The 17,684-nt window shown below is 36.9% G+C and overlaps 2 protein-coding genes across 2 annotated transcripts in view; one reads left to right on the top strand and one right to left on the bottom strand.

The window, feature by feature from the left end:
- Positions 1-15,069, bottom strand: part of megf6 (multiple EGF like domains 6) — a 40,271-nt gene extending 25,202 nt beyond the window's left edge. Inside the window, exons 1-10 of the mRNA XM_043258367.1 lie at positions 14,789-15,069; positions 12,297-12,431; positions 11,194-11,303; positions 10,995-11,099; positions 4,259-4,381; positions 2,566-2,688; positions 1,469-1,594; positions 1,237-1,359; positions 475-597; positions 124-261 (exon numbers count right to left, since the gene is read on the bottom strand). Of these exons, the coding sequence (XP_043114302.1) occupies positions 124-261; positions 475-597; positions 1,237-1,359; positions 1,469-1,594; positions 2,566-2,688; positions 4,259-4,381; positions 10,995-11,099; positions 11,194-11,303; positions 12,297-12,431; positions 14,789-14,871 (1,189 nt within the window). The 5' untranslated portion in view covers positions 14,872-15,069. The remainder of the gene's footprint in view (positions 1-123; positions 262-474; positions 598-1,236; positions 1,360-1,468; positions 1,595-2,565; positions 2,689-4,258; positions 4,382-10,994; positions 11,100-11,193; positions 11,304-12,296; positions 12,432-14,788) is intronic.
- Positions 15,070-15,690: 621 nt separating this feature from the next.
- The window catches only part of mffa (mitochondrial fission factor a), a 9,837-nt gene continuing 7,843 nt past the window's right edge, over positions 15,691-17,684 (top strand). The window contains 2 exon segments of the mRNA XM_043258161.1: positions 15,691-15,859; positions 17,282-17,495. Of these exon segments, the coding sequence (XP_043114096.1) occupies positions 17,282-17,495 (214 nt within the window). The 5' untranslated portion in view covers positions 15,691-15,859.

Here is a 17,684-nt window from a genome sequence, read left to right as displayed (position 1 = left end):
TTCAAAACATTCAAATCTTAACAAACCCCAGATTTTTAATTGTAGCCAAAATTTAATTAATAATCTAAAAATGACTACAATGACTAAATAGATTTTTATATAGTAAAGGATTTTAGCTCATACCTAAGCATGTTTTGAGGTCATCAGCGAGGTGGTAACCTTGGTTACAGGAGCACAGGGGCCCGCTGGTGGTGTGTTCACAGTGATGAGAGCAGCCCCCGTTATTTTTCTCACAGCCATTCACAATCTCCATCTCTATACCTGCAGGATACGCCACTCCACAGTATTAAGACTTCACTGATTGGTCCATGTCAAAATACCGACCAATCACAGGCTGTTTGGCTCCAGATAAGCAACTCCACATGTCAGTGAGCTACTGAGATAATCTAATAACTGTTTTCTAAAGTGTTTTCCACCTCATATTACATTAAAAGGAAAAACGGAGCACATGTTAGTGTGTGTATTTGTACTCACGGTAGCACTGTTTCCCATCAGCACCCAGCTCGAATCCTGGGTTACACACACAACGGAACGATCCTGGCACGTTAACACAGCCGTGAGCGCATTTAGTCTGACCAGACACACATTCATCTATGTCTGGGAGAGGAAATGTTTGGATAGTTAGAAGATATGTCAATGTAAAACTCACTACTACTACATTACTATCAATAAATAAACACTATGTATTCAGTTAGGATACCAGAAATATGAGTTTGTGTATGAGTGTGTGTCTGTGAGTAACGAGGCAATGCATGTGTGTGCACAGCAGGGGTCAGAGTCTCTTCATGGGGTCAGCTGAGACTGTCTCATAAAGTCTGGACATAAATGAGGTCCAGACGAACGTACATGTTTACCCATGACTCAGATCAATGGCTTTACACTGGCCTGCTCACAGAGTAACTAACAGCAGGTCATTATACTAATAATCTGCTGTATATATGTGTGTGTGTGTGTGTGTGTGTGCACATGTGTGTCTGAGCAGGACAGGAGATGGTTTTATGGCATGGTTGAGAGACTTCCTGTGGCCAATGAAATTAGAATAAGACATGGTTTTGTTATATATATTAGATTGTTTTGTCATATGTAAATATTTAATAACACATACATTACATTTCTGGGGAAGAAAACTACACAATAACATTGACTACTGACATAACTGGAATAAAACAGATGTGTAAGCTGGCGCGAGATGAAAAGTAAAATAAATATACATGAGTACATGTTAGGCACTCAAACCTTCACATCTCTTGAAGTCAGCTCCCATTTTGAATCCTGATCTGCAGCTGCATTGCGCCTGTCCATTCACATTATCGCAGATATGAGCACAACCGCCGTTATATTCCTTACAGGGGTCCTTCACTGAGAGAATAACACAACACACACACAAGTAAGGGTTACATAGTCACCACAATATTTCTAGAGTGAAACAGTAAGTCAAAGACAACGTATACTGTACATGTGAACTCACATTCACAGTGTTTGCCGTCTCTTTTGAGCTGGTAGTTGCTGCGACATTCACACTTATACTGCTCATTCCCCAAATCCACACACCTGTGCTCACAGCCGCCATTCTTCACAGAACAAGAGTTCACCGCTGGAAAAAGGTCATACATAAAGGTCATACACATAAACAAACACAAAACGCATGTAATGATCAAAAATAAATGCTTTGCAGACGCTCCTACAACCATACCATTATTATAATATTATAGTTTCAGTAAATATTTTGTATTCAATTTTATATTTCTAATTTCACACTTTTTTTTAATTTTAGTTATGTTTTCTTCAATTGTATTAGTTTTTGAACATGTCTGTAGAGCATTGTTGTACATTTTATTAATTACTTTTAATAATTACTTTTTATGTCTCCATATATATTTAAGAAAAATCTGTTTATATATTAAATATACAAAACAAATTATATGAATATGAATATATGCATTGATGTATTGTTTTAGTACTGCAACTTGGGAAAAAAATAAATATTGCCTTTATTTTAAGTTTTTTATAAGCATTTTATTATTTCATTTTATTACAGTTTAATTAACATGAATGATTTTAATTTTAGCTAACATAATAATCCCAGTTAGAGAATCTTGTAATGGCAAACTCAGATATTCACTTTGGACAGGAAGTATTATAAGTATACTTTTATTATAAAAGGAAAACATCTCTGATTCAAATCAAGTTTGGAGTTTGTACATATATTGAGAGTTTTGGAAGGTTATCATTCTTTCTCTCCCACTCTCTGACTGATGATGTTTCCATGTCGTGTCTGAGTTGGCTGATTTACGGAGTCTTAGGGGACAGGTCAGAGCTGTTGTCTCACTGTGATGACATGGCCAGGCCTGTCACAGTGTGATGACACATCCAGACTCCAGTTAAACAGGATAAAGGCTGTTTTAGGGTGATGAGATCGGCAGAACCAGAGCTCTCTTGCTGTGTTAACACTGTGTGTTAGGCATCTTAAATGCATCACTACAGGTGATAAACAGATGGCACTCAAGACTGAGAGAGGTTCCCCATCATGTATGTGTGTTTGTGAGCACGTATGCATGTTCTTACCTATGCATGTGTGAGCATCAGCATGTATGCGGAAACCCTGGCTGCACTCACAGTGGTACGAACCGAGTGTGTTCACACATGTCTGCTGACAACCACCATTCAGCTCTTCACACTCATCTTTATCTGTTGGCATAGCATGCTACAAATGAGACATGGTCTGTCTTCACCTAAAAACTTTACTCAGTTAAAATTACACATTTCTTTCTTTAATATTTATTATTTATTTATTTGCTTGCCTTTAAATGAGTTGATGTATTTAACGTGATTAACTGTTTATTTTGACCTTTTATTTATGTATTTATTCATTCATGTCTTTACATGTAAAAATCTAAATTATAAGCAATATAAATGCTAAATTCAGTTCTAGGCCTGAATACTTTACTTACTGTTTTTCTAGTAAGTGAACTGCTTTATCTTTTGTCAACACCCTTCCAAAAAGTACCATAGTACAGTAATTGTCTCATAAAATAAGAGGACTTATATACCACGGTACTAAATGATTGCCATATTTACACACTATGGTACTTACATGGTACTCCTAGGTACTTATGACAGTTTCAAAGTAGTTTTTGGTCATTTTGTTAGGGTTGTTCAGAAAGTAAATGTCAAGTTGTCACTGTGAGGAACACAGGACATTAATGGTGACCATGTTTCACTCCATCCAGTTCTTGACTGTTTGATGCGATTTATTACAACTGTTTAAAAATACACAATGCTGTTGCTATTCAGATAAATAGTTCATTTACAATTTCCTCAGTGTCAAATAGTTTTTTTCAAGATGAATTCCTACAGATTAGTACATGTATGCAGTCATCTATGTGGATCAAGTGCTTTAACATACAGCCTGCCCCATGACTGGATTATTGAATGTAGTTCATTAGCACTAATTACCCTTTTGACCCCAAAAGAAATCAATTACAGCCGTCTGACAATGCCCTGCAAATCTACAGCAGCCGCATCGGAGAGAGAGATTTACTCACTTCGCAAGAAACACAACCCAAAGACTATCTAACTTCATCCAAAAATATATTGCATTACATTTAATCACTTTCACATATGTACTTTTTTTTGGCAATGCAAAATCTCTTTAATTTCTCTTCATTTTTCACATTACATTTTTTTTTACATCGATAAGCTATCTACTTAAAACATCTGCATTTCCGTGTTCAATCTGCCGACTGCCACGTCCCTCTCATGCACCTGTTTCCTCACCTGTAGCCTGACAGAAGGCCAGATCATCATTCTCACACCTACACACTAACAGCTGAGATGGACACAGATGTAAAACCGTCTCTCTCAGCGCATTCAGGAACTACAGCCCACACAAAGCCCATACGTCCTTCTTCATCTCATGGTGAAACCTGGCCAAACTAATGGCCATTAACAAACTCCTGATTCAATAACATTCACAGGATGGATTAAACGGTGAACCCTGCATACCATTAACAGAGAAAACTACTCTCACTTGACTCAAATGATCACGACAGTTTAATGCTATTAATGATCTGGTCATAAACATGTCTGAATACACAATATTACACAGCTTATGATTTAATATACTGCTGCTCGTAGATATTAATAGTTAGAGCTCTCATCTCAAATGGTGGTTTTTAAATGGAGCGCTCTGATTATGCAGAGGTTAAATGACTTTAGAAAGATGAAATAAACTCAATGGATGTGAGTGTTCACTCACCTTGGCAGGATTTCCCATCGGCTCCGAGTTTCATGCCATCAGGACACCTGCAGTAAAAACTGCCAATAGTGTTACAGCACGTGCCTTCACATCCTCCGTTACTGTCCGCACACTCGTTTATATCTGAAAGGTCAAGAAAGAAAGCAAAAAAGAAGGAAAAGAGAAAAACACTGAGCATGCTTTTGAAACATAAGAAAAAAGGAAAACAACAACAAACTCGTTAAAATGAAATGTGGACTTTTTTCCAATGAAAAACTATAGATACGTTAAATGTACCCATGCTTTTATATAATTTTTGATTAAAAAATCACTTTTTCATTCACTTTTTCTTGCAACATTTTACTTCACCATCCACCTGGAAAATCTTTCTTTATTTTCAGTACATACCCAGCATGATGTTTAGATCAGTTTAGAAAGGCTTTCTGTAATAATGTTTTCAGTCTGATGTCTCCAAATAGGACATTTCGGGGTAATTTTATCATGCTTGTGAAAAAATGTCATCACACAGACATAAACAACTGAACCACACAAACAAACACACACCATCACTAAAGCTCAGGTAATGAGTCCAAGCTGCTCCAAACAACTGCCTTCTGCTCAACCGCTTCTCATCAAGGACACACAAGATGGTTTTAAAACAGTGAAAACAAAACTGCCTACGAACAATTAAAAAAAGAAAATATGTTAAAGAAAAATTCATCATTTGTTTTTCTGTGAAGCCTCAGAAACCAAGGATGGGTCGCCGTAACAAACATCCAGGCCACACCCACACTTGGTTTCTAAGGCAACACAGCATCACCAGATGAGCTCCACATCTGACTCTTTAATATTATAAACATTATATATTTTTTCTATCTTTCTGATGTTGTAGGGGCCATGTCTCCCCAACAGCCTTTGACTCTGACTCAGCACTGACCTTGAGCAAACATCCCATAATATTACAGAATGCTGACAAGATCTTTCCTGTGGAAAGACAAGAACAGATTTACAGATGTACTGAGAGGTTACGTGCTCTGCCTGTGTTTATTCCATCAGAGAGCTCAAACAGAAAAGTCAAAGCGATACAATTTATTATCATTCGTTTTTTTCCTGGGTTACACTGAACAGCAGCAAATACATTAAAAGTCTTCCATCATCTAAGTGTTTAAAACAGTGAGAAAGACAAAAGCAGAGTGCAAAACCATTTAAAACCACGAAAACCGATCAAGGTGTCTGATGTCTTTGACTTCAACGTCTGTGCTGTTATAAATCGATGCTCTACACATACAAACGTTCTCTATAAGCGATTTGACAAAACTAGAATGTGCCTGGAGTGGCTGAAACACATCTTGATAAGAACTGACTCTGAAATATGAGAATAAACATCCATGCCGCCATCTGTTAAGATGGTTTAGGCCCCTGTTCTCCCGTGTTTCACACCTGGTGATCATTCTCTTTGTCATTTTAAATCTTTCTAGATCTGCACTTGTTATGTATCCAGACCTCTGTCATTAATCTTGCTCTGGCAACGAGGAACAGGAACGGAGCAGAACGAAAACATCTAGAAAAACATCAAAAACAAACAACAGGAAATGAACAGCAAATGGAAAGACTATTTTAAAATGTCAGTGAACTGAATTTGTGTTTGCGCATTATTTAAACATTCGTCCGTCATTGATGTCCTTTGAAGAGCTTTCTGAACTTCTGTATAATGCATGCCGTAAAGAATGCTGTTCAACTGGAATGCATATTCATTCATTCAGTTATTTAAAACACATATTTCACTTATTCCATTTAAATACTAAGAAGTGTTACATATTAATTGATGGCCATAAATTCTGGCCTAGAGCAAAGCGGAAATCTAATGACCATAGCTATCTTTCTTCAGGCTGGCCGCAGTACAGCACACCTAATGCGTTCCACAGCTGACAAGACCTCACAAGATCCCTACATAGTGTCTTTTTCTCTTCAGAAGTGGAAAAGAGGATTATTGTCACAATTCAACGTTTTAATTTAAGGCACTTAGTGCTTACTGTAGGTCCTGGATTATGAATGCACTAGTCTCAAAGGAAACGTAATGCTAAAAAGTATTTTCGTACTTTCTACTTTTGCATTTCTTTTCTCTGCTTTTCCTCAATGCATGGTAAAGTCGTTTGGTTATCTCTCAGGGTTATAAATGCTTGGAGGAAAAGAAGCAGTATCTCAGGAATATCCCCTGTCCTTTCATTGGGAGATCCTCTTTAATAGCTTAGACAGAGGAGTTACAAAACTCATAGAAACTTTAGGCTTGCAGTTGTGCTCTATCAAAAAATATAACTTTGTTTATCAAGCCGCTTTGTATCAGCATGTAGAGGCACGTGTCTTCTGTTGTATAGAGATTGCACAGATCACTGCACTCGGTTGGCCCTGAATTATCTTACTTAAACGCACACAGGCCTCACATTCAAGCATGACTTCTTTTCAACCAGCAATAGATTGTAAAACATCTGGCAAGCATTTGCACATTAATGTTAAGGATGATCAGTATACGGCTACCAACAGGATGTTTCCATATTCTATCAAATATTAAATTTGAAGGGGTTTGCTTTACAGACTCTATGAAAGAAACAGACTGTCGTTAGAAAACATACACAAATTAGACATTTCTGGGAATCCTACTGTATATTAGATTCTTACTTTTTTATTATTTTAAATACCCTTTAAAATTTGGGCTCAGTAAATATCTTATGCTCACCAAGCCTGCATTTATCTGATAGAAAATACATTAAAGACAGTGTAATTGTGAAAGATTCTTACATTTTTAAATAACTACATCAATTACTAATCATGTTTTTTAAATAATTTTGTCATGTTTCTTTAGCAGAAAATCAGAGTATCTCATTATTATCTATGTTGAAATCAGTTATGCTGCTTTATATATATTTTTTATTATTTTACTTCAGCATTCTCTGATGACAGAAAGTTCAAAAGAAAAAAAATGGTATTAAATATGTGAAATATTATAAATATTTATGTCACTTTTTAATTAATTTAATGTGTCGAAATAAAAGTGTACATTTTAAAAAAAAAGCAAATCTTGAATGGTAGAATGTAATATACGTAAACAAAATATACAATAGACCTAAATCTTCCATATTTTTTAAAAGTAAACACAAACATTTCTCGACATACTATGCTATCATTTTATAGCTCTCTACTATATATTTTTTATGTGAACAGTTAGTCTCATTTTTGTCTATATTTTGTCTTATGAGTAAAAATCAAACACAATGTTGATATTGAAAGCCCTATTTAGTCATGAACCATTAAAAAGCAATAGAATTTTCTATTGCTTGTACTAATATTTTACAACACTGAATATTGACAGCAGACCCTGTATGATCTTTGAAAGTCTTTCAAAGGGTTTTGTGTTAAAAGCAAAAGAACATTCCTGCGCGCACACAACCGGTTCCTGTTTCTCCACAGCAGGATTTGGTTTCTCTGTCTCTCAGCTGAGATCACCTGCAGAGTGGAGACGCTGGAGTCATTTTCTTCTCAAGTTCTCGCTGGAATAATGTTTTAAAGATGCCAGACTCGCTGCATCATCGAGCCCATCGCAACTACAAGAAGATGTAACCTACTGTTGATCGGGAAACACTCTCCTCGCTCACAAGGTCCCTGTTTTCAATGCCAGTGATTTCATTGCCAGTGTTTTGCTTTTCAATAATCCTTCAAACCGAATTTCCGTTTCAACAGCCCGTGTCTGCCAGAGTGTCCTGCAGCAGTGAAGCTCTTGTTCAAATATGAGTTTCTCACCGGCACATGGAGCATGTCAGTACGAGTTCATTAAACTAAAAGTGATAGCTGTCCTGGATAAGCAAGCTTTTGAACAGCCTGTAATCTATCCAAGGATCTCAATCATAATTTGCAAACCGCTCAGTCAAAGTTTGCACGCATATACATATTTGCGTTGGGTCAGAACATTTCGCGTTTTAGTTCAGAGCAGATGAGTGAAGGATAAAGACCAGAATGGAGCTGTGAGAAAGTAAATTCTTAATACTGTAAATACTGTAAATGTTCCGTAAATGGTGGTCTCATTGCGTATGATTGATCAGGACAAGAAAAATCTTTCATTAAAGCTCTTTTCTGCTCTGAAATGACCTCTCTTTTGTGCTGACATAATCAAAGCCACCCATTTGGGGAAAAACAATGGTGGCAACATGTTCCAAAAGGGGGTTTTGTAATTACGATGGCATAGAAGAATCATTTTGGGTTCCCCAATGAATGTTTCCATTTTTAAAAGAACATTTTGGACATTATGACAGTTCATCAAAAAATTACAATATCATTCCAAACCTCTACAATTTTAGAGGTTATTATAATAACTTATAACTTATAAACAAAAGAAGATGTTTTGAGATGTGTTTGCATTTCTTTTGTCCATAGCATTAAAGTCCGTGGGGTCCAAAACAACTTCATATCATTCCACCGATTCAAAAAAAGTCATAAAGGTCTGGAACAAAATAAGGCTGAGTTGATGATGACAGGACTTTCATATTTAGATCTTTAAGTCATGTCACCAAGCTTACGATTACATTTCATATTTGAAATCAGCAATGAAATCTGACAACAACTGTGCATTATTTCTTTTGCTAAAATAGCTTTATAAAAATGCTCATTGTTTCTATAGCAACGTAACTTTTAATGACTTCACAGATCAGTGATTGGCTATTTTATTTAGATTTTCTGCCATTTTAAACGTTGCATTTTTCCACATTTAAAACTATACGAGAGACACATCTTAGGCATTCTATAGTCTTTGTTAAGATGCCCTGAAAATTTTGTTTTGCATTCAATACTGTGAGGTTGGATCTGTACTGGAATGATAACAAAGACATTAACTTACAGACAAATATAACATATAGATGCCTGCGTGTCTTCATACAAAGAATGCAAGAAATGTGACCCAGTTTAACAGGGGGGCCTAAATAAGCTGTTTTGGGATCAGGACCTCTTGAACTCCTAAATATGCTGCAGTATTCCAGGAAAGTATGTAGAGCCAGGACGCTCCATGAGGTTGTAACTCTTAACTCCACTACAGGGCAAACAAGACGGGGAGGAAAGGAAACCCTCAGGCAAACCGTATCAAACAAACTCAAACAGACGCATCTTTAAACACTGTCTGCTCAGCACATATTGTAAACCTGTAAACAGTTGCAGTAATAGACAAGGTTGTTTCCCACAAATTCTTCCACCCTATCAGGAAGACACTGTTGTTTAGTAGAACAAAAGTTTTATTTTCACATGTGCGTCCTTTTGAGTTTCAGATCTGAGTCACACAGCTGTGGTATGCCATTCATTTCGTGAACAGCAGGAGTAAAAATAAATACCTCTAAGATATATGTTTATATTTGCACACACACACACCTTCAAGTTACAAACCGCTTTCAATGTATGAAAAAAGCAGCATGAACATTCTGCCAAACATCTCCTTTTTTTTCCCATGGAAGCAAGTAAGTCATACATACACGAGTGTAAGAAAACTATTTCTTAAACTTTTCTTTTTTTATTCTATGAATAGTATTTCCCGCATTCTCTCTCAGAGAGGTGAGCAGTGGCCATTAAACACAGCAAATCAGTCCAACAGGAAAGGCCAGCTGAGCTACAGCATGTCCTGAGCTACAGCGGTAGCGATATGTCTACTGAAAGAGAGCACTGTAAAAACATTCTTCCGCACGCACATATACACAGTCTCCGAGTCAAATGAGCTTAATAGGTTTACCAGTCCAACGTGGAAAAGACATTTTTCATCACAGTCATTTCACCACCGCACTGTTTAGCCATCAGCCTTCTGCTGCATTACAGACTTGAAGTTGAAAATTTTAATTTTAGAAACTCTGAGAAAGCATTTTAGGAGCACAAACTACCATCTCAGCATAAAACCACAGGAGGAAAGCTGCTTCAGGCAGAGCACACGAAAAATCTCTGACTAAACTTTAAGGTTTACCATTAAGACAAGAACACAAAATCTCATCCACATACTACTGTCCGCGAGCTGATATACAAACAAAGGAGCTCTTTTTTTATACAAATACACTAGGGGTCAGCAAGATTTTTCTGAAGGAATGCTTAGCAAGGTGAAATAGGCTTACTGTTACAATTTAAAACAACTCTTGTTGTTTGTTTAATATATATATTGTTTAATTTAAAATGCAATTTATTCCTGTGATGGCAATTTTCAGCAGCCATTGCTGTTCAGTGTCACATGATCCTTTGGAAATCATTCTAATATGCTGATTTGCTGCTCGAGAAACATTTATTATTATCAACAATGTTGAAAACAATTATGCTGCTTCAAATATATCTGGAACTGTGAGACATTTATTTAGGGAGTCTTAAAACAGTAGCATTCATTTAACATTATGCATGTCTTTACTGTCAGTTATAATCAAGTTAATGCAGCCTTGGTGAATTAGAGTATTCATTTCTTTCGAAAACACTGATGCCAAATTTTTACCAAACTACATGTTTAGATGAACACATACATCCTCATCTGCCTCATTCGACACTTCACGGTGTGAAAATCTCACATATACTGTCAAAGCAAACTGGGGGGAGGAGAAACAAGTGAGAAACTAACAACCAAAGTGACGTTTGTCTGCGAAAACTCCCTCTGCACTCACAGGTGGTGGACATGCATTAACGCAAATAGCCCAATCCCAAACCCGAAGCCTGAACCCATTCATTCAACCCCTTCAAACAAGCATTAAAGACTCACCGTATTGGCAGCGCATTCCCTCAAACCCTTCCGGACACTGACAAAGCTGATCACCCATCTCAGAGCACTTCCCACCGTTAAAGCAGGTGCCAGAGGAACACACTCCTGTGGATGATACACACTATTAAGACTCACTTTAACCACAGCACACACTTACTATTACTATACTCATATTAATATTATTATTTATTATACTCACTATGCAGACAGCCTCTCTCTTCCCCTCGCTGCATCCACCCTGGGCAGCACCTGTACACGGTTTGCATCTCCATACTGTATGCCTGCCTATACACTGTATAATACCCTGTCCTGAGACAAGCAGAGGGAGAGAGAGAGACAGAACTACAGTGAACAAGTTGTAGAAACTGATACAGATGACAAATGAAACATTGCCTACATATCTCTGAAACTCCACAAACAAAATATTTAAACAAAACAGATCAAATATTTGAAAGCAAAACATATTTAGGCTATTGTTCGTTTTATTATACGGATATAACGTAATAATAGGAATAACCAACCAACCATCTAGCTGATGTTGTAAAGCTCGTGATTCTTTATGAATCTTAACCGGTGGCTGAACTTTAACCTGGTAATGCGTTATAAAGTCGTTTCTATAAAACGACGCTGAAAAGCAGCAAAACGTGGAAATATAGAGTTAATTTAAAAGTAGCGTGTTTAAAAACTGCGTTCCGTTTGAACCTGATTCGCGACGAATCGTTTGTTTGAGGCGAATCTTTTCGATGAATCTGTTGAACCAGTTCATAACATCTAAACGATTCACTGTGCCAAGACGTTTGGTCTTCTTTAAAATGTTTATTGACCCTGAAATTGTTGTATTTTAAAATATAACTTTAATATATAAAATATAATTGTTATAATTGAAATATTTTGTTTCTATTGTCTTAGCAGATGGTTTTTCTACTCTCTATAGGCGACTGTACTATACCTATTTACAATTTATTAACCAAATCAATTCATATTATTTATTATTGTAATCACATAATTAAAAAAAGAATTAGTTTCTTTAGCTTTATTATTATTATCATGTACTTGTGCTCAGATTTTAAAAATGCAACTTTTAAGCTATTTTTCTTCAGTTTCAGTGTTGTTATAGTTACCATGTTTACTATAGCTATAGGTCATTGATCAGCATGGTCAGTATGTAGCATGCCAGAGATTAAAGTAATATGTTTAATAATTATGTGCTGGTTGATAATGTGAAAATTGAGAGGAAATGGCAAGGGTCAGTAGTTTAAACAGGGAAACAAAGTAAACAGTTGTTGTTTGAGTGTGTCTCACCTCCTCTCGTAGCCCATACACCAGCGCTGAGAAGAGCAGCCCTGCCTCCACACCTTCACCATACGAGTAAACGCTTGAACACATGGCTGCCTTACCCCCAGCATAGACATCTCCTGCTCCTCACACACGTTCGGCCTGAGAAAGACTAACCATTAGGCTATACTTTATCCCCAAAAATGTAATTTTGCTGACCATTGAAGATGCAGATGAGTTTGTTTCTTCATTGGAAGAGATTTGGCACCCATTCACCGCTAGCTGAATGCTAAATTTCTCCAAATATTCTACCAACAATTGTTTTTTTCTTTTCTTTAATTTAGGTCTTCCTCAGGTTGGTTATGTAATGTTGCATGGATTGTTGGATAGCAGCTCCCTGACCATTTAGGGCACATTAATGATAAATGAATTGCACTCGTGAGCAACATCATGAACTAAGCATGCAACAACATGAAAAAAAAAAGCTTTATTTGGGACAGGGCCTTGCCTTGCTTCCCCATTGTACGTACTACCCACCTTTTCTGCCATAAATAGTATTGAAAATGACTGACATCACACAGAATTTAGGATGGATAGTATGTACATTGGGACTCAGGCTTGGACTTCAAACACAACTCTCTTCTTTAGTGATGATGTCATAATTACCCATTAGTTCACATGCAAAAAAAATTGTTAATTACAACATAAATGCTCACAGAGGAAGATGTATATGGGTAAACATGTGCGGACCCTTTAGTTGTCAGCTGAGACTATGCAGACTCAGGGCTACTAATATGCACGTGTTCCTCACTAAATACTTGAATAAGTTCATTTGTGCAAGGAGGAAACGGCATAAGGCCTGGGGATTAACAATTACAAACCCTATAGTGAGGACACAGGGAAAGAGCATTTCTTGATGTTCTGCATTTGTTTATTGTGTCACTACAAGGATATGAAGAAAAACTTTAATGTGTTGGGCTCTGATTACACTGCGACACTCAAGAAAATAAATCAAAAATCTGCTCTTAGATCTCGTGGCTACGGAAACAGCTCATTTTAGTATGTTGACACAATGTTCTTACAGCTTGTAAAGTCCGATGCCCTAAGAACATGCTGAACCACATGTTCAGGATGCAAGTGATCAGTTGCACGAACACACACGATTAACTAGCCACATTCAAAATATGAATATAAATACTGATAAATAATATAAATAAATACAAGTGTTATGGACAAAGCCAAATCCTCTCGCTGAAAGCTTTTTTTTATATTAGAATTAAAAATTTATTTATGAATAGATGTTCCAATTAATATTTCCAAAGGAAAATTAAGGATAATTTTGGTCCAGCAGTATAGCTAAATACATGCACACTCAATTTTCCTTCGCTTTTCCTTACATCCATATCTGTCAGGAGCTGTTTGTTGATTTAAACCTTTCTTATGGTTGTCCAAAGGTTAGAGCACCATATCCACAGCTCAGAGTACGGGTCATTGCTGGGAATGCATTTCACCTTCAGAAATAAATCAAGGGTATTGCAGAACGATTTGTTATATTCCATCTGTGACAGCCTGCATATTAAATTCTTGAATTTAGTTTCAATTAGTTAGCGTGGTGAGTCTGGGCTCTGCCTCAGAGGGTCCTGTTCCCTCTCAGGTTGCTTCCTTTGACCATCTGGGCTTAATACAACACATCCTGAGCTAATTATGGGGCTCGCAGATAAACTGCACAGTCACACACCACACCAGCCCTGGAGTCAGTGTATCAGAGACTCAAGAGACGTTGATTCACTTGCCTCAGTCACGCTTAACATATTTACATGTTCTTACAGCGCAGTATTTGAGTCCATTTGAAACAATGCATTTTGTTTACATCAATGCAGCCTATATTTACAAATTCAGTAGATGATGATCAAGTGTGCACATATTAAATTACAAATTGTCACGATCACATGCTTGAATTCAAATGCACATTTTAAATGGACTCAAATGGTGCTGTTGGCGACACCTAGAGATCAATTAAATCACTACAGAAATAACGCGTTATTTAAATAGATTAATTATCAGTGAACCTTTAAATTATTGCGCTATACAAAAAAAGAGCTAACAACGAGAAACCAAATTAATTATGTTTTTATTGTTAATAATAAGAATATAAAACTATTTAAGTAATGTACAATTACTTATTTATTATTAATAGTAATATGGACATTAAGTAGATTGAAAACATGCTTTCAGTTTGTGTTACATTTTGTTAAAAACACTGGTAGCACATTAACTATATAACCTGTAATGACCTAACAATAAATATATCATACCTATTATATATAAGCATGAACATTTAGGCTAATTAAAACAGACACGTATTTTTATTTGAATGCACAATAATGATCATTGTGATAGCCAGTGTGACACCCAAATGTTTTTTTTTTACAAATGTTGGAATGATAGGCAGATGAGAATTTCCCCTGTACTACTTTTAATTAATAATCAAAATAAATACAATATATGGAGTCACTCACATGTCGGGCTGCAGGTCCAGTGATGCTGCGCCGTTTAGACACACAAACACACCGCAGAGCAGAAGCGCCACGGAGCAGCACATCGTTCACAGCATCCACATGCAGCAAGCACTCTTCAGGGCTTGTGGTCAGCAGGTTCCGGGGGCCCACCGTCCACTTTAAAGTGTCCGATCACTTCATTATACACGAGTGAGGTGCTGTAGTTAATATAACTTTATAGAAGCGCTAAGGTTTTTCTCCATGCATCGAGCATCCTAGAAGTCCTGGAGCTAGTATCCTCAACTGGGAGCTCACTGAGACTGACTGGACAATCGTTCAACGCTCTTCCAAGCGAACTTACAACACACACACACACACACACACACACACACACACACACACGCACAACCGCTAGGGGCCACGATGGAAACAAGACGCCCCAACATTGCTTGTTTCTCAAATTCTGTTTTACATTTGTGAATATCCTTTTGGTCTTGTAATACCACAGTACAAATGAGGCTTACGCCACAATAATACCACAATTCAATTGGATTTTATTCTACTAAAAAGTCTTCAAATGTTTTGTGTTGTCATTATGTCGTTATTGCATGTGAAGTAACAGAAAATGTACCATTTTCCACAGCTTAACGCGTTTAATACGCCGGTGGATCGTGCTTTTATTAATGTAACAGTTAATTAAAAAGTAAAATAAATTATTGGATAATTGCTTCAGAAAGAAAACAGTTGTAATGCGCGTATTTTCTGTTTCGTGACCGAGGGAATGCAACCCAAAATAGACCTAAACTGAAAGTAATTTACAGACTGTGATAATTAACAAACTTTCGCCAGAAGAGAAAGCGAAAACCCGCGACTTTTACGTAACAAGCCGAGCGACTTTTATTTTGAAAAGATCTCACGCACTTACGTTTTAACGGCGTCCGCCGGCTTCACGCAGGTCTGGGTCAAACTGGTCTGTTCTGTGCTGCGGGATGGTTGTGTATTTCTAAAAAAAAAAGCACTAAATAATTGCATTTCACGATAGCATTTCACTTTAAGGTGTCTAATCGGTCGGCGGATCTGATCTCGGTGAAGGTATGTGTCTAAAAGATTTGTGATGTGGTTTTCGCTCATGCTTTGGCCCTTTATTAGCTGTCACTGATGCACTGTGGGGGCCCTGATGTGCTCATCATCTATTTCCACAGTTTTACGCCGCAAATGTGACACGTTGAAGTTCTTGACCTCGTTATGTATTCTCTGTTTGTTTTGAACTGATCCACTCAAACATTCAAAACAAAATATTACAGGCTCCACCATAAATGAAACCAAAACCGCCCATATTGATCTTATTTGTGTTGGCTGACTTTCTGAAACACCATCTACAATAGCGTACAGTAGGCATGCTTAATAAGAGATTAAACTGTGGAGCAGCCAGTGTATTCAGTGGCATTTTGCTTCCTGAAATAGTTGATCTCATGATCCGACCACAAGATAGAGACGGCTGCTTCCTTTCTGTGCTTTATTTTAGCCTGAGGATCAGGGCATGATAGTGGATGCGTTGGTTATTTATCTATATTACATAAATGGAGTATTATTTAGGTACCACAAAACCAAGCTTACAGTCTTATGAGCTCTTTTTGTATAAGGGCTAAATGTCACAGGCCAAGTAGGACAACCTGTGATTCCAGTTTTGCTGTTTGGAGATATTTTGATTCATGGTTTGCTGCTTGGAGATATTTTGTTTTATAAAGTGGAAGAAAATATAAGGGACCGTCTTTGGCTTAAGAGAAGCAAAACTATATGATTTAAAAGTACTGTTGTTATTGTTAACTGAAACTAAAACTATTATTAATCGCTTTTGGTAATTGTGGTAGGAATTTTAAACTAAACTAAAAATATAAAATGAGAAATGCTGCCTTGACAATAAGTTAAATTAAATTGTATTGTAATTATAAATTAAATTAGGTACAAAATTAGCTAAAACTGATATAAAAGTAGATTTAAATATTTTAACTTAACTTTAGCTTTGTAACTTGACAAGTTTAACTTTTAGATGAAAAAAATAAAAGTGTGTAAAATGAATGAATGCAATTATAGTATGAGGATAATACTAAAACAATAAATATAACTATGATCATCTTTGCAGTAAAATGCAAGATGGATATAAAGGACCTTTCTCATTATTTTAATCTGGCTTCTAATCTGGTCTACATTTCTCAAGGGCATCGTAAAATATGTTGACTGTAGAGCCCATTGGTGGCAATAGTTCTGCAATCTACTTAGGGTTACGAAGTTTTTAAGAAACAGCCCTGGTTTCTTTTAGCTGCCCTGACATGAAGCATTTTTATTACAGTACGAGAATAAAATATCATTGTGTGCATCTATTAAAATTGTATTTGATTCTCAGAGGATTCCTGTATGATCCCATTTGACTGCTTTTTACATGATGAAATATGCTCTTGATTGGTTTACATGTTTAGGTCCTCACATCACAGCCCTCCTCCTCTTTCCCTGTAGATGAACGGAGCGGCCTTTCCCTCTCCCACAGCCGAGATGGCGGAGATGAACCGGATCCACTATGAGCTGGAGTACACAGAAGGCATCAGTCAGAGAATGCGTATTCCTGAGCAGCTCAAAGTGGCTCCGTACGAGTCTGAAGGACAGGATCTTCCAGAGCATGAGACCCTCCACACGGCAATGATGCACGTTCCCGAGAGAATCGTGATAGCAGGTACAAGATGGGAAGATCTTTGCACATTACAGTGGGATATAGTGCGGTAATGATCTATTCTTGCAGGCCAGCTTTGCACTCGTAAGTTGGTTATAGCTCCATTGGTCCAATGAGTTCTAGATGCAGCAGATTTTTCATTGGATTATTGCAGAAAATAGGCTCATTGATCAACAAAAGTTCATTTTCATT

Source organism: Puntigrus tetrazona, chromosome 15 (assembly GCF_018831695.1).
Source record: "Puntigrus tetrazona isolate hp1 chromosome 15, ASM1883169v1, whole genome shotgun sequence".
NCBI classification, from domain to species: domain Eukaryota; kingdom Metazoa; phylum Chordata; class Actinopteri; order Cypriniformes; family Cyprinidae; genus Puntigrus; species Puntigrus tetrazona.
Note: the sequence above shows the minus strand (reverse complement) of the source record. Positions and strands in the feature narration are given on the sequence as shown.